At 40.8% G+C, this 17,809-nt stretch overlaps 1 protein-coding gene across 1 annotated transcript in view; it reads right to left on the reverse strand.

Annotated features, from left to right (window-relative positions):
* Positions 1 to 17,809, reverse strand: part of KCNQ2 (potassium voltage-gated channel subfamily Q member 2) — a 146,923-nt gene that overhangs the window by 55,348 nt on the left and 73,766 nt on the right. Inside the window, exon 2 of the mRNA XM_020981581.2 lies at positions 3,042 to 3,132. Coding sequence (XP_020837240.2) covers positions 3,042 to 3,132 — 91 coding nt within the window. The remainder of the gene's footprint in view (positions 1 to 3,041; positions 3,133 to 17,809) is intronic.

Genomic DNA, 17,809 nt, shown 5'->3' on the forward strand with positions numbered 1-17,809 from the left:
CACTGTCTTCTCATGATTTTTCCCTGAAGGCATATAAACAGGATTAGAAAATGGAGCTATGAGAACTCAAGAGCCTAGGAATTTGGCTTATGGGAATTTTATTCTCTGAATGATACCAGGCACCAAAGAGCAAAGGTGAGCATTCCCAGCCTGGTGTCTTCCAACACATCTGGATGTCAGGGCAAATCATCACTGCAATCAGTGTCACTGGGACCAGGAAGCAGAGCTGAGGCTGTAGTGTCCAATTTCATTATGCATTTCAGCGGCAATTTGGGAAAACCCTCTGATTGGGGCATGCTCTGACACACAGTGACCACTAGGGCTCACTCCATTTCTGCGCTGGAACCAGACAATTACATAGCAAGCTGTAAGATTTCAATGAGAAGCGCACATTAGCAATTATTCCCCAGTTCCCCAGCAAACATCACCCTGAATCTCCACAGTAATTTTCCTAGGCTCAAACAAAGGTACAAGTTCACCTACGAGCTTGTACCAAACATAGCTAGTACCTTCTCAGAAAAAGAAAAAATCACACTGCTCTTATTTGTATAGATCTTATGTAAGTGTTGTCTCTCCTGATAAAACATAAGCCTCGTGGGAGCAAGACCAATTCTGTTTTGTCTTTGTGTCCCCAACACCTCATACAGTGCCTGGCATATGGTCAGCATTTAATAAATGCTTATTGGTTGATAGCATTTCAACATGCAAATAAAGATCTTCCCATGGAAAGCAGGCCCTAAGTCTATATGCCTGTTGTCCTCATACCACAGAGCACCTATCTGGAAGTAGGTCTGAAAACCCCAGGTTTTCATGTTTCTACCCAAATAAAACTCTGGGGCCTAAGCCTACAGTGCCACTCCTCTCTCCCCAATCCATCTCCTCTTTCTATATAAACAGATGGAAGAAGAGAGAATTTACTGGAAAGATGAAATACCAGGACACCCCAACTAGGAGCAGAGGCATTGAAGTAAGTTGTGGGAATGAACAATTAAGCTGATAGATTTGGCTTCTCCCTGGCTTATGGGCACAACCTCTGGGCCTCTAGTGGTCAATAAGGTGTGGATGGTGGAGGGGATAAAGGAAGACAGGTAGGTCCCAGCTTAAGTCAGGAATGGGGCATAGGAAAGGTCCTGGGACCCTACAAAACTGCCCTCCCCACTGGAGTCCTCACTCTTTTCCCTTTTGTGAACTCCAAATTCAACTGCTTCACAAAAAGTAATTCATCAGAGAGAAGACTGGATGTTCTCCAAGCCCATGACAGGAAGGCTTATTAAACTTCCTTTCTGAACCTATTCCTCCCTTACCTAAGAGCTTTTCATTTTTTGCTTTATCTGAAATTGAAAAAAACCCCAACAATTAAATCTTGGTTACCGTGACAGCCCTCCTCTCTCTGCTCTGTTGCTGGGGCCCGGCCAGCTCATCCTGACTCAGAGTTTTCCTCTACACAACAACGTTCTCTCTCTCTCTCTCTCTCTCTCTCTCTCTCTCTCTCTCTCTCTCTCTCTCTCTCTTCTCTCTCTCTCACACACACACACACACACACACACACACACACACACACACACACCCCAAATTGCTAATAAGCATATGTCAAAGGCATTCCTAGCTGTTCCAGGGAACCAGTCATCAACAACTAAGATTTGGGTGTGGGATCCAGGGAGGGCTCAACTTGAGGTAAGGAATGGAATACAGCAGTTAATACAACGGTTATAACTGGAGAGCTTTGCTTCGAGGTTTCAGAGTTCATTCCGCTATTGGGAGAAGAAGCCTATATTGTCTACATCACACCATGGGACAACTGATGTAGCACTACTACCAGGAGATGGTGGTAACCCCATTTTAAAGCTGGTGCCAGAGGATAAAGGTAACCCCATTTTAAACACTAGTGTCAGGGGACAGGCATTACCCTACGATGCTGGTGTCAGGGCAGAGATAATTCTATTGTAATACTGGTATTGGAGAAAGATAACCTTGTTTTAATTCTGGTCATGGGAGACAGGCAGAGACAATCTTGTTTTAGCACTAGCATAAGGAGTCAGAGATAACCCTGTTATAATGTCTGTCTCAAGCAACATAAATAGAACCAACCTAGGCCAATTGCTACAGAGAGAGCTATATGAAACAACAGTACATTGTACCCAAGTTCAAAGCTATGATGTTGTAAGTCACATTGCTGGGGTTTTACTACATCTAGGACACTTTGCTTTATAATCATCAAGTTGCTTTTTAAGTATAATTTTTTTCCCTTAACCACTCTGTCTTGATGTATTATGGGGGTAAGATTTCACTACTTACCTCATAAGACAGTTTTGAGGAAAGCACCTTGTAAACTATAAAGTGCTACAGAAATGTGAGCTGTTATTATTAATAATGTCAATAATAATAAATATTTACTTAGAGCTCTTTTGTGCCCATTGTGAGAGACATGGGAGAAGAAACCATTAGTCAATCCACAAACACTTTTTTAGCATCTACTACTTGCCAGGTATAGTGGTAGGCATTGGAGCTACGAAGACAAGAATGAAATGTTCCCTGCCCTCAAGGAGTTTATATTCTATCAGGGAAACCACATGTTCACAAATAAGTATGTGAAAAATAACTATAACGTAATTTTTGGAAAAGAGGCACCAATGTTAGGGATATTAGGAAGAAGACAAGGTCCTTGCCCTCAGGAACCTCAGTACTTTATGAGGAAAACAAACTTTACACAAATAAAGCAATTAAAGAATTCTCTGGGGTCCCATGAATGTTTGTGATTTGGGGCTTCTGGTCTGAGGCTTTTGTACATCAATTGAGATATAAAAGAAACTGAAAGCAAACCAACCACACAATGATTCAGGTCATCCAAAATGGTGCTTCCTTGATCCTGATCGGGGGGGAACCTTGGCTTCTCACTAGAAGGGTTCTCAGCAACTTCATTTCCCCAAATCCTCACCAATAGTACACTCTGAGAGCCTTCATTTACTCTTCCTCACCCTGGCATGTCTCCAAACCTGGCCCTGTTCTCTGACCATGTACACCTGACCAAAGTTGTGACTCACCAGGATGTAGAGGGCACCTTCTGAACTCTTCTCATACTCCTTGATGGTGGAGAAGACTGACAGCACCAGGCAGGAGAAAACCAGCAAGAATCTGAGGGAAAAGAGAAATGCCACTCAGTCTGCGGCATGACCTGCAAATGCCACTGCACAATTTTGATTTCCTTGGCTGAAAGAATTGTCTCTCCAGCTAAAACTGTTAGCTCCTTGAGGGCAGGAGCTGCACTTGACTTGGAGTCAATAGACCTGCGTTTGATTTCTGGACTAGCTAATCACTACCTGGGTGACCTTAGGCAAGTTAGCTGCCCTGTCAGGACTCCAGTTTTCTCTTCGGTAGATTGAGAGCATTGGACAAAATTCTCTCTAAAGCTGTGGCATTATGGAAAGAGCCTGAAATATTTAGAGAACCAGAGTTCAAATCCCTGTTCTGTGCCCTACTGCCTGTGTAACTGAACAAATACTTTAATTTCCCTGAGTCTCAGTTTCCCTTTCTTTAAAATGAAAGGGTAAGACGACAAGACCTCACAGGGCCCTTTTTAGCTCTAAATCCCATACCCATATGGTCCCTTTTGGCTCAGACTCTATGAATCTGTACTGAACAGAGGTCTTGGCACTACAAATAGTTGTTGATTTGGGTTTGCTTAAAGTGAGGCATACCAGTAAACAGTCTACACCTAGGTCTGCACAGAGCAAAAGAAAACAGGTTTCTGTGAGGGGGCAGGAAGGATGCCTATGAACAGACTTTTTGGCTTACAGAAGCGACCCTGAACCAGACAGGAATCTTTGCTATCTAGTCCCTTCCCTGGCAGACAAACACAAGCATTTTTCAGTTTGTTAAAGGGAGAGATCATTATGATGGAAAGATAATATCACTCCAGCCCTCTCCACCCAAGAATAACAACAGTCCTGAATGTGTTCAGCTCTTTTGGAAGAGAAGACTCTATGAATTCTATAATCACACTGTGCTTGTTATCACACAGTGTGTGTGTGTGTGTGTGTGTGTTGTGTGTGTGTGTGTGTGTGTGTGTGTAAGATACTACTGGACTTTCAGGTCCTTGAGGACCTGGCTTTAACTCCTGACTCTTCTACTTCCCACCTCCATGACCACTTCATTTCCAAAATGAAAGGTTTGGACCTTTCAGATGACCTCTGAGGTCCCTTCTACCTCTAAAGCTGCAGTCCTATGACTGATCAGTCCCCTTACAGCAGAGGTTCTTAACTGGAGTTCATAAACTTGCTTTTTAAAAAATCACTAATTGAATTTCAATATAATTGGTATCTTTTGTAATTCTACATGTTTTATTTTATGCATAATAATAAGAATAGCTAACAGTTGCATAGCATTTAAGATTTACAGTTATCTTGTTTTATCCTCACAACAACCAGGGGGAGTAGGTGCTATTATTATTCCCATTTTACAGATGAGAAAATAGAAGCAAATAAAAGTTAAGACTTGCCCAGAGTCACAGTGTCTGAGGCTGGTTTTGAACTCAGATCTTCCTGACTTGAGACCTAACACTCTATCCACTATGCCACCAGATGCCTACTTCTTCATACCTCACCCAATCTCTCCTGCTGCAGCTGTAATCTATTTTCACTTCTCCTGAACTCCGGATATACAGGAGTCTTAGAGATCATTTTATCCAACCCTTTTATTTTACAGATGGGGAAACTGAGGCCAATAGAGCAGAAATGCCCAAAACCACAAAGCTGGTTAGTTACAGAGCAGGGACTAGAACCCAGACCTTCTGCCCCCAATTATTTCTCAGTCCTCTTCTTCTCTTATATTGCTCTACTTAACTTTGCCTCGCAGATTACACTCCAGAAGAAAGGAAAAGGTCTGAGTTTGCTTGTGAGAAAGATTCTCCAGTGAGACTCAATTGGCTTCACTCACGCTCCACCCCTTCCCAGGCTAATGATTTACAGAGGGTAGATGTTGAATTAATTAGTTCAGTTTGGAAAAGCATCCAGTTCCGAGACAGTGTGACCGCTGTTTAAGGTCCTGCAACAGAGTGCCACAGTGACTGGGAGAGGAAAGAGCCTATGGGAAGAAACAGCATATATAGCCTACTGCAATTTCCCTAATTCCTCCTTCCCCCTCTCCATTCCCTCCTCTGTCCCTGAACCAAAGACTCCTTTGCATTCAAGAAGAAAATTCTCAGCACCTGATGTTCACGCTATAAAAACCTCTATTTGGTTTTTATAGCTCTTCATAACTCAGGCTGCTTCTTACCTTTCTAGTCTTTACAACCCTAAGCATGGACACTGGTCTTCTTACCCTTCCTCCCATACAACATTCCATCACCCAAAACCATGCATTTCTATTTGTTTAGATCTGACTTTATTTTTAATAACATTTTGGTTTTTTCCAATTACATGTATAAACAAATTCTAACAAACATTTTTTTATTTTGAGTTTCAAATTTTCTCCCTCCCTCACCTCCCCTTTCCCCAAGACAGTGAGCAATTTAATATAGGTTATATGTGTGCAACCATGTAAAACATATTTCCATATTAGAGTCACGTTGTGAAAGAAGAAACAGACCAAAAGGGAAAAAAAGCATGAAAAAAATAAGGTGAAAATAGTATGCTTCATTCTGCATCCAGACTCCATCAGTTCTTTCTCTGGATGTGAATAGCATTTAGAACTGTCTCAGATCATTGTATTGCTGGGAATAGTTAAGTCATTCATAGTTGCACATTGAACAATGTTTCTTATACTATGTACAATGTTCTCCTGGTTCTGCTCATTTCACTTTGCATCAGTTCATATAAGTCATTTAGCCATTCCCCAATTGATGGGCACCCCTCAGTTTCCAATTCTTTGCCACTACAAAAAGAGCTGCTACAAATATTTTTGCGTAAGTAGGTCCTTTTCACTTTTTTAAAAAATTTCTTTGGGATACAGACTTATTAATGAAAACCATGCATTTATACTGGCTGTCTTTCATGCCTAGAAACTTCTCCCTCCTCATCTAGGCCACCTAACTTCCTTCAAGACAGCCCAAATCTCACCTTTTGTTAAGAGGCTTTTTGTGCATACCCTACCCCAATATACACACACTGCTTAGTGCCTTCCCTCTGAGGTTATGTAGTATTTACACTGTATGTATTTTATTGTGCACAGTTGTTTTCATGTTTAGAATGTGAGCTCTTTGAGGGCAGGGGCCATATTTTTGTTTTTCTTTGAATCCTCAGCACTTGGCAAAGTGCCCAGAACATGGTAAGCACTTAAATTCTTGTGGCTCAACACTATTAGATTAATTGTCCTGTGAAGAGTCTACAAATAGCAGCTTATCTAAAAGGCATTGCAAATTGCCATTCAGATATATCCTTCTACAGGAGTTACCTGTGTGGGTCTACCTTATCTAGGCCAACAGTGAAGTGATTCAGACTCAGACTTCCCTGAGCTTTCTCCCATGGCAGCAAAGGATCTTCCAGCCTAGACTGGATGATCCAAAGAGAAGATAACTGAGAATTCACCACATTGGCCCAGATACCAAACCGGCTCTTCCCCAGAAGTGCCAAAGGACTGAATGTTCTTCTGATTCATCTACGGAAGTCCCAAGTTGTCTCAATCTTTCTTTATGGTTCCTGTCTTCTTTATGATTCAGTCTTACCCTATGGGAATTTTATTGAAATCAAAACTCAAACATTCAATGAGTGCACCAAGCCCTGTACTAGGTGTTTGGAAGGGAGACAAGAGAAGACACTCTTCCTTAAGGAACTCGGAGCCAAGACACCCACACATAGAACTATTGAGGGAGCCATTGGAGACAAGGTAGGAGCAGGTACAAGACTGTCTCTGAGGCAGCCCCACTCTAATTGTTATGAAGTTTTTCCTTGTATCCAGCCAAAATCTTCCTCTCTGCAATATCTGCCCGTTCTTCCTGGTTCTGTCCTCTGGAGCCAAGCAGAACAAGTCTAATACCCTTTCCATAGAAGAGCCCCAAATACTTGAAGTCAGCTAGCACGTAACCCTAAGTGTTCCCTCCTCCAAACCAAACATCTCCAGTTCCTTCAATCAAAGTGCAGCAGGGTCTGGTTTTTGGTTATTGAGTCATTTTTCAGTTGTGTTCAACTCTTCATAACCCCATTTGGAGTTTTCTTGGCAAAGGTACTGAAGTGGTTTGCCATTTTCTTCTCCAGCTCATTTTACAGATAAGAAACTGAGGCAAACAGGGTTAAGTGACTTGCCCAGGGTCACACTGAAAATAAGTGTCTGAGGTGGGATTTGAACTCACAAAGATGTCTTCCAAATTCTAAGCCCAGTGCTCTATTCACTGTGCTTGGTAGAATAATGAATAAACTTCTGGACTAATCAGGGAGACCTGGGTTCAAATTCCATTTGACATTTTCTAGCTGTGTGACTGTAAGTCATTCAATCTCTCTGAGCCTCAATTTCCTCATCTGTGAAATGAGAAGAATAATTCCCATTATATTCATATCTCATAAGGTTGTCATAAGGTTCAACAGAGGTACACAAGCTTTCAAGTGCTTTATAAATGTCAGTTATTATTTAGTGGATCAATTTTAAGACCTGTCATCTTCCTATGAAAAAGCTTCAGTCTGTCACTGTATTTCCTAAAATGTGGTGTCCCAAACTTTCAAACTGGAAGCAATCTTTAAAAATATCCAGTGACAGGATCAATAGAGCTAGAGGTGGGAAGGATATCAGCGATCATCTAGTTCAACCCCTTTATTTTACATTAAGAATCCAAGGCTAGGAAGGCAAGTGACTTGCGCAAGGTACCATGGTAAGTTGGTGGAGACACCAGGACTAGAAGCTATGTCTCCTGACTTCCTGTTCCTTTCTACCACTCTATGCTAGAGCAGACTTTTCTACCAGAGCTGTTTTAATACAACTTGCACATACTGTATTCTGAGGATCTTTGGAGTAACTCCACCAACAGAAATGCCTAGTGAATGTTGTTATCTCATAGGAATCATGGAGTGTCAGAATGAAAGGCACTTCAGAAAGGAGCAGGAGCAGCTAGGTGGTGCAGTGGATAGAACGCCAGACCTGGAGTCGGGAGGACCTGAGTTCAGATCTAGCCTCTGACACTTACCAGCTGTGTGACCCTGGGCAAGACACTTAACCTTGATTGCCTCAAAAAAAGAAAAAAAAAAGAGAAAAAAAAACACCATTAAAAAAAATAAAATTAAAAAAGGAGTCAGTTCAGTTACCCCGTTGTACTCAAGAGGAAACTGAGCAGCTTAGTTATTCAGAGGAAAGTACAATGCCTATGCCTGAATTTCAAGCAGGAAGGAAAAGTTGCTCCAATAGCAAAACTCTCCAAAATTCCCCAAGGTGAATAAATATTACCTTCAAATATAATCCAGTTAATACTTACTGAATGCAGCTAATTGTGTTCAAAAATGAGTAGGCACTCAGGGCTAGCCATTTAGGCTGAAACCTTGCTTATATGACCCAGGAAAAAAATGTCATTTAGCCTCTCTCTTCCTCTCACCCAATATACGCTTGAAGAATTGGGAAGGTTTAGAAATTAAAAAATTATGGCAAAGTATTTGTCAAGCACAAAATGCTTTGGAGGAGGGATTGGGGTGGGGGTGGGGGTGGAAAGGCATACCAAATAAGTACTTCATCTATGTCAGGAACTCCTAGTGTGAAATATCTCTCAATCTTGAAGAGTTGCCCTAGGGGCAGTAAGGAGGTTAGATGACTACTGTCCTATGATCCTGCAGCTAATTTGTTCCAGGGGAAGAGTTTGAACTCAGACTTTGTACTCCAAGTCCAGAACTCAATACATTATAACAGGCTGCCAGTCACAAAGGAGATCATTAGCAGTGATTGATTATCAACTGAAACTTCTACAAAAGAAGTTCCTTTAATCTCAGCTATAATGGGGGAAGGAAAAGATTGTGATCTTGAGAGAGAAATATGGAGCCAATTTTAATTTGCCTGATCCATCAATAGGACAATGAAAAAGGCAGCAAGGAGAGCTTCAATGGCTGGAGGGAAGAGCATGTCTGAGTCCAGGTGGGCTGGCAATAGTCAACCTAATTTTCTGAGTAACATCCTCTGATGAAGAGCCCTTGTAGCCAGAATTCTGGGAAACATCAATGTGTAATAGAGAACTCAATCTGAAATCCATCAGTGATGATGCTGTTAGGCATGACAGATTAGGGAGAAATAACCAGGTTAACTGATGGCTGGTGAAAGCTTCAGGCTGGTGCCACTGCACAAGAACAGGAGGAGGAAGAACAAAGCCCAGATGGCAGGCTCATTCAGTCTGAATTCCCCCTGGGGCTGTAAACACCAAACCACCCACAAAGGAGAGAGAGAGACTCAGCCATGGGACAACCCAGGGACAGCAGCAGCAGCAGCAGGAGTGTGGGATTCTCTCAAATGCTCACTCAGCTTTCCCACAATCAATCTTACTGTTTTACTCTAGGGATTGGGAAGAAATTAAAGAACTCAACTCAATTCGATGAAGACAGTAGATGCTAAAAGAGATACAAGAGGAGGAAAAGGCATGGCCCTCTACTCTCCAGGAACTCACAGGTTTTTGTTTGTTTGTTTTTGCAAAAATAAGACTCATACATGAAATATAGAAAAATACCAGACAGGAAATAATGGCGTCCTAAGAAGTCAACACTGCCAAGCACCAGTGTTAAATATTGATCCTCTAGAAAGGGGAGAGATTATTGTAGATTGACAGAATCCCACAGGATCTCAGGGGTCATCTAGTCCTGATCATACACACCTAAGCTAGAACTCTGCCCTCCCTATAAGATCCCTGACAAGAAATCAGTCACTGTTTGAAGACCTCCAATGATGCAGAGCTTACTACCTTTTAAGATAAGTCATTCCATTTTGAGGCATCCAGATGGTGCTCTGGATAGAGTGCTGGGTCTGAAGTCAGGAAGACCTGAGTTCAAATGTGATCTCAGGTACTCAGTAGCTATGTGACTTTGGGCAAGTCATTTAACCTCTTTTTGTCTCAGTTTCCTTACCTACAAAATGGGGATAATAATAGCACCTACCTCCCTGGATTGTTGTGAGGATAAAATGAGATGTTATTTGTAAAATGATTAGCACAGTGCCTGGCATACAGCACTTAATAAATGTTTCTTTCTTTCTTTAATAATATACAGAACTTTGAAGTTTGCAAAGCACCTTGCCTATGCTACCTTATTTGCTCTTACAACAACAGTGTGATGTAGGTGCTATTATCATCCTATTAACAGATAAAGAAACTGAGGTTTTAAAGAGGATGCCTGATTTGCCCAGAGTCATACAGCTTTTCAGTGTCTGGGAAAGTATTTAAACTCAGGTCTTCCTGACTCCAGGTCCAGCACTCTATCCATTACACAAACGTATGTTGTTGTTTTTCTTATATAAAACTAAAATCTTCCTCTCTGTAGCTTCTGGTTGTGCTCTCTGAGACCAAACAAAACAAATCTAATCCCTCTTCCATATAACACCCCTCCAAATACTTGGAAGGCAGCTACCATTCCCCTATCCCCACCCCCACCCGTCTTATCTTCTCCAGATTAAACATCTCCTGCTCTTCGTACCAAATCTTCCATGGCCTGGATCTCAAGGAGGGGGCAGAATGTGAACTGGGCTTTGAAGGATGAATATATATTTATATTTGCATCCCAATGCCTTAGCATAGTACCTAGCATATGGTAGGCATTTAATAAAACTTGAGATGGCTATTGCAGGGAGAGAGAACAGCAGTAGCAAAGATCACAGGATCATGTTTAAACCTGGAAGGGATCTTGTAGATCACTTAGTTCATCCCTTCTCATTATACAGATGAGAAAATTGAGGACCCCAGAAGCTATGTGACTTGCCAAAGTTCACCTGGGTAGTTAGTGACAGAGCTAGCACTGGAGCCTAGGTCCTTCCTCTGATTCTAGATATAGCATTCTTTCCATCACAGCACACAGCCTGTGGAGAGGGGAACAATCATGGCATATGGCAGGGTCAGCTCTTCTCCATGTGACATTTTCAAGGGTGAGGCACTGAGGCAGAAGATGTCTCTGAAATGTCATGGAAAAAGGTTTTAGCTCAGCAAGTCAAAGCCTGGTGATGAAGGGGCCAAAGATATGGGTCATTCATTAGGGACAGTTCAGTTTTCCTGTTGCCCAAGCTGCAGACAGAAGTCCTGACCCAGGCCAGCTGTGTCACATGCATACACCACCCACTAGACAAAAGGGAGAGGGTAAAAGGGTATGGCACATATGCCATTACTATCCCCTTTCGTTTCATTGGTTGATTTTGGTCTCAACCAATGATTTCATTGATATGAACCTGTGTGCTGTTCCTCACATGACATTTCATCTTTCCAGCTCCAAACTTTTGTAAGGTAGTTTCCCATTCCCAAAAAGTACTTTCACCTTACCTATGCCCCTTAGAATCATGGCTTTCTTCCAAGCTCTGCTCAGACATTGCTTCCTACATGAGATTCTACTTGATCCCACCAGCTGCCAGCCCCTCAGAAAATAATTCATTTTAACTTTGTATATCTTGTCTCCTTTTGTATCCCCAGCACTTTGAACAGTGCCTGGCATGTGGTAGGCACTTAATAAACGTTTACTGACTGAGTATCTACTAACAGGTGTGCATGTTATTTCTCCCCCATAGAATATAAGCTCCTTGGAGGCAGGAAATGTAGATGTTCAATATATATTTATTAAATTGAATTGAATTTTTGTTATTGTATCCCCAGCACCTAGGACAGTGTCTAGCACATAGTAGGACCTTAACAAATCTTTGTTGATAGTTTGGGGAATTCCCAATGGAGAAATTCTCTCTACCTATATAAACTGATATCTTGAGGATTCTGGAAAGATGGTGGAGTAAGTCAGAAAATTCCAAGCTCTCCAGATTTCCTCCACAAGCAAGATAAGATAGTGCCTCAATGTCAACATAGAGTGGCAAAAATAAACAAGAGTTGGGGCAGGACAGTGGCCCTCCTGGGGTAACCAGAGATCTGAAGAAAGATCCTAAGATGGCAGTTCAGCCCAAGTGAAATATAAACATCTCCAGGCTAGCTCCACTGAAACAAGCAGCAAACCCTGGGGGCAGCTGGGTTGGGAGGTAACCTTGACCTCAGCTACAGGAATTTTCACCTCTCAGACAATGTGAAGAGTCACCATCTAAGGGGAGTGGGGGGAAGATTGAGGAACCCTCTACTGACAAGGGATGCCAGGCCCAGTTGTGCTGCTGAGATGTGGTCCTGGGCGAGAAGGAACCAGCACACACCTGGTGAGTACAGAAGCAGTAGGGCAGGGATGCTGCTGGCTATGGGAACTCACAGGAGAGCTGAGTTCTCAGTCTCTGTTCCAGGCAGAGGGGAGAACTGAAGGTCATAGCCACTGGAGTGTTCTCAGGGGGCAAGAGCATTTCCAACATAGTGTGCCAGGGGACCCTAGTTGTGACTTAGAGGAGAAAAGGAGTGTAGAGGTTGGGCCCAGCACAAAGGGCAAAAAATAACAGTAAGAAGGACCTGAGGCCAGAGGCACCATCCCCCACACCCCAGGATTAGAGGTGATTATAATAATACACTGCTAAAAAAAATTTTAGATGGTCAGGCAAAGGAGAAGGAACCTGACCATAGACAGTTACTATGGGAATAGAGAAGACTGGGTTTCATCTTCAGAGGATGACACCGAAGGAAAAGAAAAGCCTCTCCTGATCCAAAGAATGATGCCAAATGGTCACTTGCCCAAAAAGAATTCATAGGAAAAAAAAACAGACTTAAAAATAAAATAAGAGAGGTTGAGAAAAAAAAATTTAAGTAAGAACAATCCAAGAAAAACAAGAAGATTGTGGGGACAAAAGTCAACCAACTGGAAATGGAGATTCAGAATCTTAAGGAAGAAAATGACTCCTTGAAAATTAGAATTAGTCAAGAGGAAGCCAGCGAAGTTATAAGAGAACAAGAAATAATAAAATATAAAGAATAAAAAAAAGAAGAGAATGTGAAACATCTTATAAGAAAAACAACTAAGGAGAACAGATCAAGAAGAGAAAATATAAGAATAATCAGACTACCTGAAAGCTACAAAAAAAAAATAATCTTGATACAATAATACAAGAAATGATTAAAGAAAATTGTCCTGAACAAGAGGAAAAAGAAGAAATAGAAAAAAATCCACTGATCACCACTTGAAAGAGATCCGTGGAGAAAAACCTACAAGAATATCACAACCAAATTCTGAAACTCCCAGGTTAAAGAGAAAATATTATGTGAAACAAGAAAAAAAATTCAAATATACTGGAGCCACAATTAGAATTACACAAGACTTAGCAGCAGAAACACTAAAAGGCCACAAGTCGTGGAATACTATATATCAAAAGGCAAAAAAAAAAAATGGGATTGTGGCTGAAAATATCATACCCAGCAAAGTTAAGTATAATCCTGAATGAAAAAAAAAGTGGATATTCAATGAATTGACAGACTTTCAGTATTTTATTGCAAAAAGACCAGAACTAAATAGAAAATGTGATGTAGAAGATCCAAGAGAAATATAAAGTAAATATCAAAGACTAACTACAAGGAACTCAATAAAGGCAAATTATTTACTTTTTATGTGTGGAAATGTAAACCATATGTCTAAGATTGTCATTAGTATTTGGGTAGTTTGAAAGAAAAAGTGGGGTACAGCTGAGTATGTGATTCTAAAAAAGTAAAATGATGTTAGGAAAAGGCAAAAGGAATAAAATATCTCATACAAATGAAGTGTGAGAGGACCTCACTCTTATTAGGAATGGGTTAAAGAGGGAACAAATATGTGTATGTGTGTGTGTGTGCGTGTGTGTGTGTGTGTGTGTGTGTGTGTGTGTGTATAAAAGTCTTCTAAATTCAAAAAGAAATAAGAGGGCAATGGGATAAGAAGGGAGGAGAAGATAAAGGAGGGATAAGGAATAGGATGGGGGTATAGAAGGATGTGTAGATTAGTGGGAATGGGGATAAAGAGGGAACAACATATATATTTAGAAGGGCATAAAAATCTTCTAAAATCAGAAAGAAATAAGAGTGTAAGGGAATAGCATGGAGGTAAAAGATAAGGGAGAGAATCTTGGAGGGGGGAAGGTAAAGAAATAGGAGGACAAGGCAGCAGGTAGAAGTGAAAAAGAGAAGTGAGGAAGGATAGGAATAGGGTGAGAGATAAGAAGCAAAATACGAAGGAGAAAAAATATGCAACAAATAATTATAGTTTAAAATGTGAATGGGATGAATTTACTGATAGATTAAAAACTTGAATTCAACAATATTATGCTTTTAGGAAATGCTATAAAAATGAGAGATACACACAAACATCAGGATCAGGAATAGAATTCATTATGTAAAAAAGCAGGGATAGTTATCATGATCTCATACAAAGTAAAAGCTAAAATCAGATTTAATCAAAAGAGAAAAAACAGGGAAACTATACTATGTGTCAGTCATATTAATTAATAATTTTATATTATTATATAAAATAACTAAACAGTATTTAAAAAGCATAAGAGTATACCTCCCAAAATAGACACAGGAACTATATGAATATAAATACAAAACACTTTTTAAACAAGCCAAGTTAGATCTAAATAATTGAAGTAATATTTTTATTGTGCATGGGTAGGCAAAGCTAAAACAATTTTAAAAAATGACAATTTTACCTAATTAATCTATTTATGTAATACCATCCCAATTAAATTATTTTACAAATTACCTCACTGAGTCAGAAAAAATAATAACAGAGTTCATTTGGAAAAGCAGAGGGTTAGGAACTTCAAGGAAACCAGGAGAAAAAGATGTGTGAAGGAACAAGATTCAGTAGTATCAGAGCTTACAGGGGTGGGGAACCTGCAACCTCAAGGCCACATGTGGCCTTCTAGGTTCTTGAGTGTGGTCTTTTGACTGAGTTCAAGTTTTACAGAACAAATCTTTTTATTAAGGGGATTTGTTCTGTTAAGTTTGGATTCAGTCAAAAGACCACACTTGAGGACCTAGAGGGCCACACGTGGCTTCAAGGCCCCAGGTTCCCCACCCCTACAGTCTTAAACCATATTATAAAGTGTGAGCAGTGTCGAAGTGCAAAATAGATAATTTTGATTATTTTAAATTAAAATTTTCCTGTATAAATAAAGCCTGTGTAGCCAAGAATAGAGAGAATGCAGAAAATTTGGGGGGGAAACTCTCATAGACAATCTCCCAGATAGAATGTGATTGGGCCAGAATATTGTTGTGGTGTAGGAAATGATGAGCTGATGGATTTAGAAAAATATGGAAAGACTTGGATTTATGAAGGAAGATTTTTATCCACTTACAGAGAAACAGATGACAAGAAGAAATAAGCATGATGCAGTTTTACGTATACGAGTTTAAGTGTGCATGTATATAGTATGTGTTGGATATGTATGTATGTATGTACATCTATATCTACGTATCTATCTGTGCGTGTGTGTATGTGTGAATCCATGCTTAATTGTAGCCTTCTGGGGTGGGGGGAGGAAAGGGAAAAATAAAACAAAGTAAAGCTTAGATGGAAGTAGACCTATGCATAATTAAAAAAAAAAACAGATTGATATCTTATATATATTTGTCCCTTGAAAAGCCAAAAACTTACCCTGCCAGGAAGAGCACCACTGTTCAGGTTTTCGATGCTCAGAATAATATAAATAGTTATTGTTTTTTGTTCTGTCCAGAAACTCTGAGGGTCTTCCTCTCCCAGATTGATATCTTCGGGATGGTAAGTTGGGCGATCTTTTGTCTCAACTCTTACCTAGCCCTTAGTCATTGAATGGACATGGCCTCAGACAAACTGAGACCTGGAAAGACCTTAATTTAGAAAGGCCAAGGTCACCTACTACATCCTGGACCACAGCCAGTCATCTTGACCTTTGTCTTGCCACTGGACTTTGATGACTCTGGAGGAGAGAGTGAGGCTGATCACTTTGTGCATCTCTGCCTCACATAATTCCATTTCACTGGCAAGTCAAGCCATCACTCTCATGATGTCATTGGTCACATAGAGATAACAGTAGCACCTATTTCACAGTGTTTTTGTTATTGAGGATCAAATATGATAATATATGTAAAGCATTTTGTAAATGTTAAAGCTCTATGTAAATGTTAACTTTGTTGTTACTAATAGTAGCATTTCCAAAGTTGGCCCTCTATTCATTAGATGCCAGTCTCATTCATCTTTGCTGCAGGAAAATCTCAAAGTGTTCCTTCTGCCCCAAGGTTGGGGGAGAACTCAGAGTGAGACTCTCATCATTCTCCCAATTATGATTATTTCACTCTGAGAGGGAGGGGCCATACAGCAAGGCGGCGAGGGTAAGGATAAGATGAAAAGAAGGCCACCGTCAGAGCAATCCTGCCGTCTGATGATGAGTCAAGGTCTGAAAGAGAAGGGCTTAAACTAGCTAGGCGCTTAGCTGAAAGGAGAGTAGGGAGAAATCAGATCACTTACAGATCATTTCAAAGACTCAAAAAGACCAAATGAAGTGACAAAGCAACTTTCCCCTCTGGCTTTTTGTAGCTCCAGCCAGGAAATGCCAACCATTTCACAGTTTATTAGCAGAAACACTCCACATATCACCTGTGCCTTTGTCAGCTCAGTCAGGAGCAGGGACAGACAGCAGCATTTGGGGCCCAGGGCTCATGCCTGAAATCCTAACAACCACACAACCCTAAGGGCTATAAATTGCTGAATCCAAATAACCCAAAGCCATGGCATCAATGAAAAGTCTGTCTGAGCAGTATCTATGCCATGAGGAAAATGACACAAACATGCCTGCAAGTTTACTAGCCCTGTCCAAGGAGCAGGGTTTCATTAGCCTGCTTTGGAGGGGCCTTCACCTGGGCAGACACTCAAAAATGTGTGTTCCTAAATGGATTTGCTTTATTCTGTATCTATAATTAGGAGAGAAGACATTCTTGTGGACAGTTAGGGAGAGGTAGAGGCAGTTAACTACACTCATTTGTACTGTGAGCCTCAGTTTCCTTATCTGTGAGGAGATTAGACTAAATAACCCCTAAGGTCTCTCTAACACTCTGATGCCATTAAACCTCCAGGAAATTTAGGCCTTTTGGCATAACTTGTCTCAACAGCTAAAAGGTCATTTCTTTATTTTAATCCTCCCAGATTAGCTCTGTGGGCGTGAGTGACACTGTCAGGGCCTAAGGTATTAATCACTGCTAATTTTCTAACAACCGAGTGTCTTGTTATAGCACCTTCACTGCCATACTTAAGTGGGCTTCAGATGAACAGCTCTTGATAGTCCAGTGATGGAAGTCTATGTCAGCACAGTAGAGGAGCAATATAGGACAGCAAGGCATTATGATACAGTGAAAAAAAACATAGGGTTGGAGTTGGAGGACCCATGTCCCAGCTCTGTCACTTACTACTCATGGGCAAAATCATTTGACCTCCCTGGGCCTGTTTCCTCATCTGTAAAATGAGATGGTTGGATTAGATGACCTCAAAGGTCCTTTTTAGCTTTAAATCTACAACCCTCTGATTACATCCAACTCTAAATCTAGACTTGTGTTATAATGCTGGTTCCACTGCAAAGTGATCAAGTGACATGCATCCATGGAAAAGTCCTAGATTTGGAGTCAGTCCACCTGGCTTCAAGTCTTGCCTCTTCCTCTTACTACCTGCATGACCCTGGAGAAATCACTTAACCTCCCTATACCTCCATTTTCTTATCTATAAAACAAAAGGACCAGACTAAATTATTTTGGAGATCTCTTCCATCTCTACATAATTTGATATTATGGCCTTGGGAAAGTAATTCC

The sequence above is a fragment of the Phascolarctos cinereus genome, unplaced genomic scaffold (assembly GCF_003287225.1).
Source record: "Phascolarctos cinereus isolate Bilbo 61053 unplaced genomic scaffold, phaCin_HiC Scaffold_2;HRSCAF=192, whole genome shotgun sequence".
NCBI classification, from domain to species: domain Eukaryota; kingdom Metazoa; phylum Chordata; class Mammalia; order Diprotodontia; family Phascolarctidae; genus Phascolarctos; species Phascolarctos cinereus.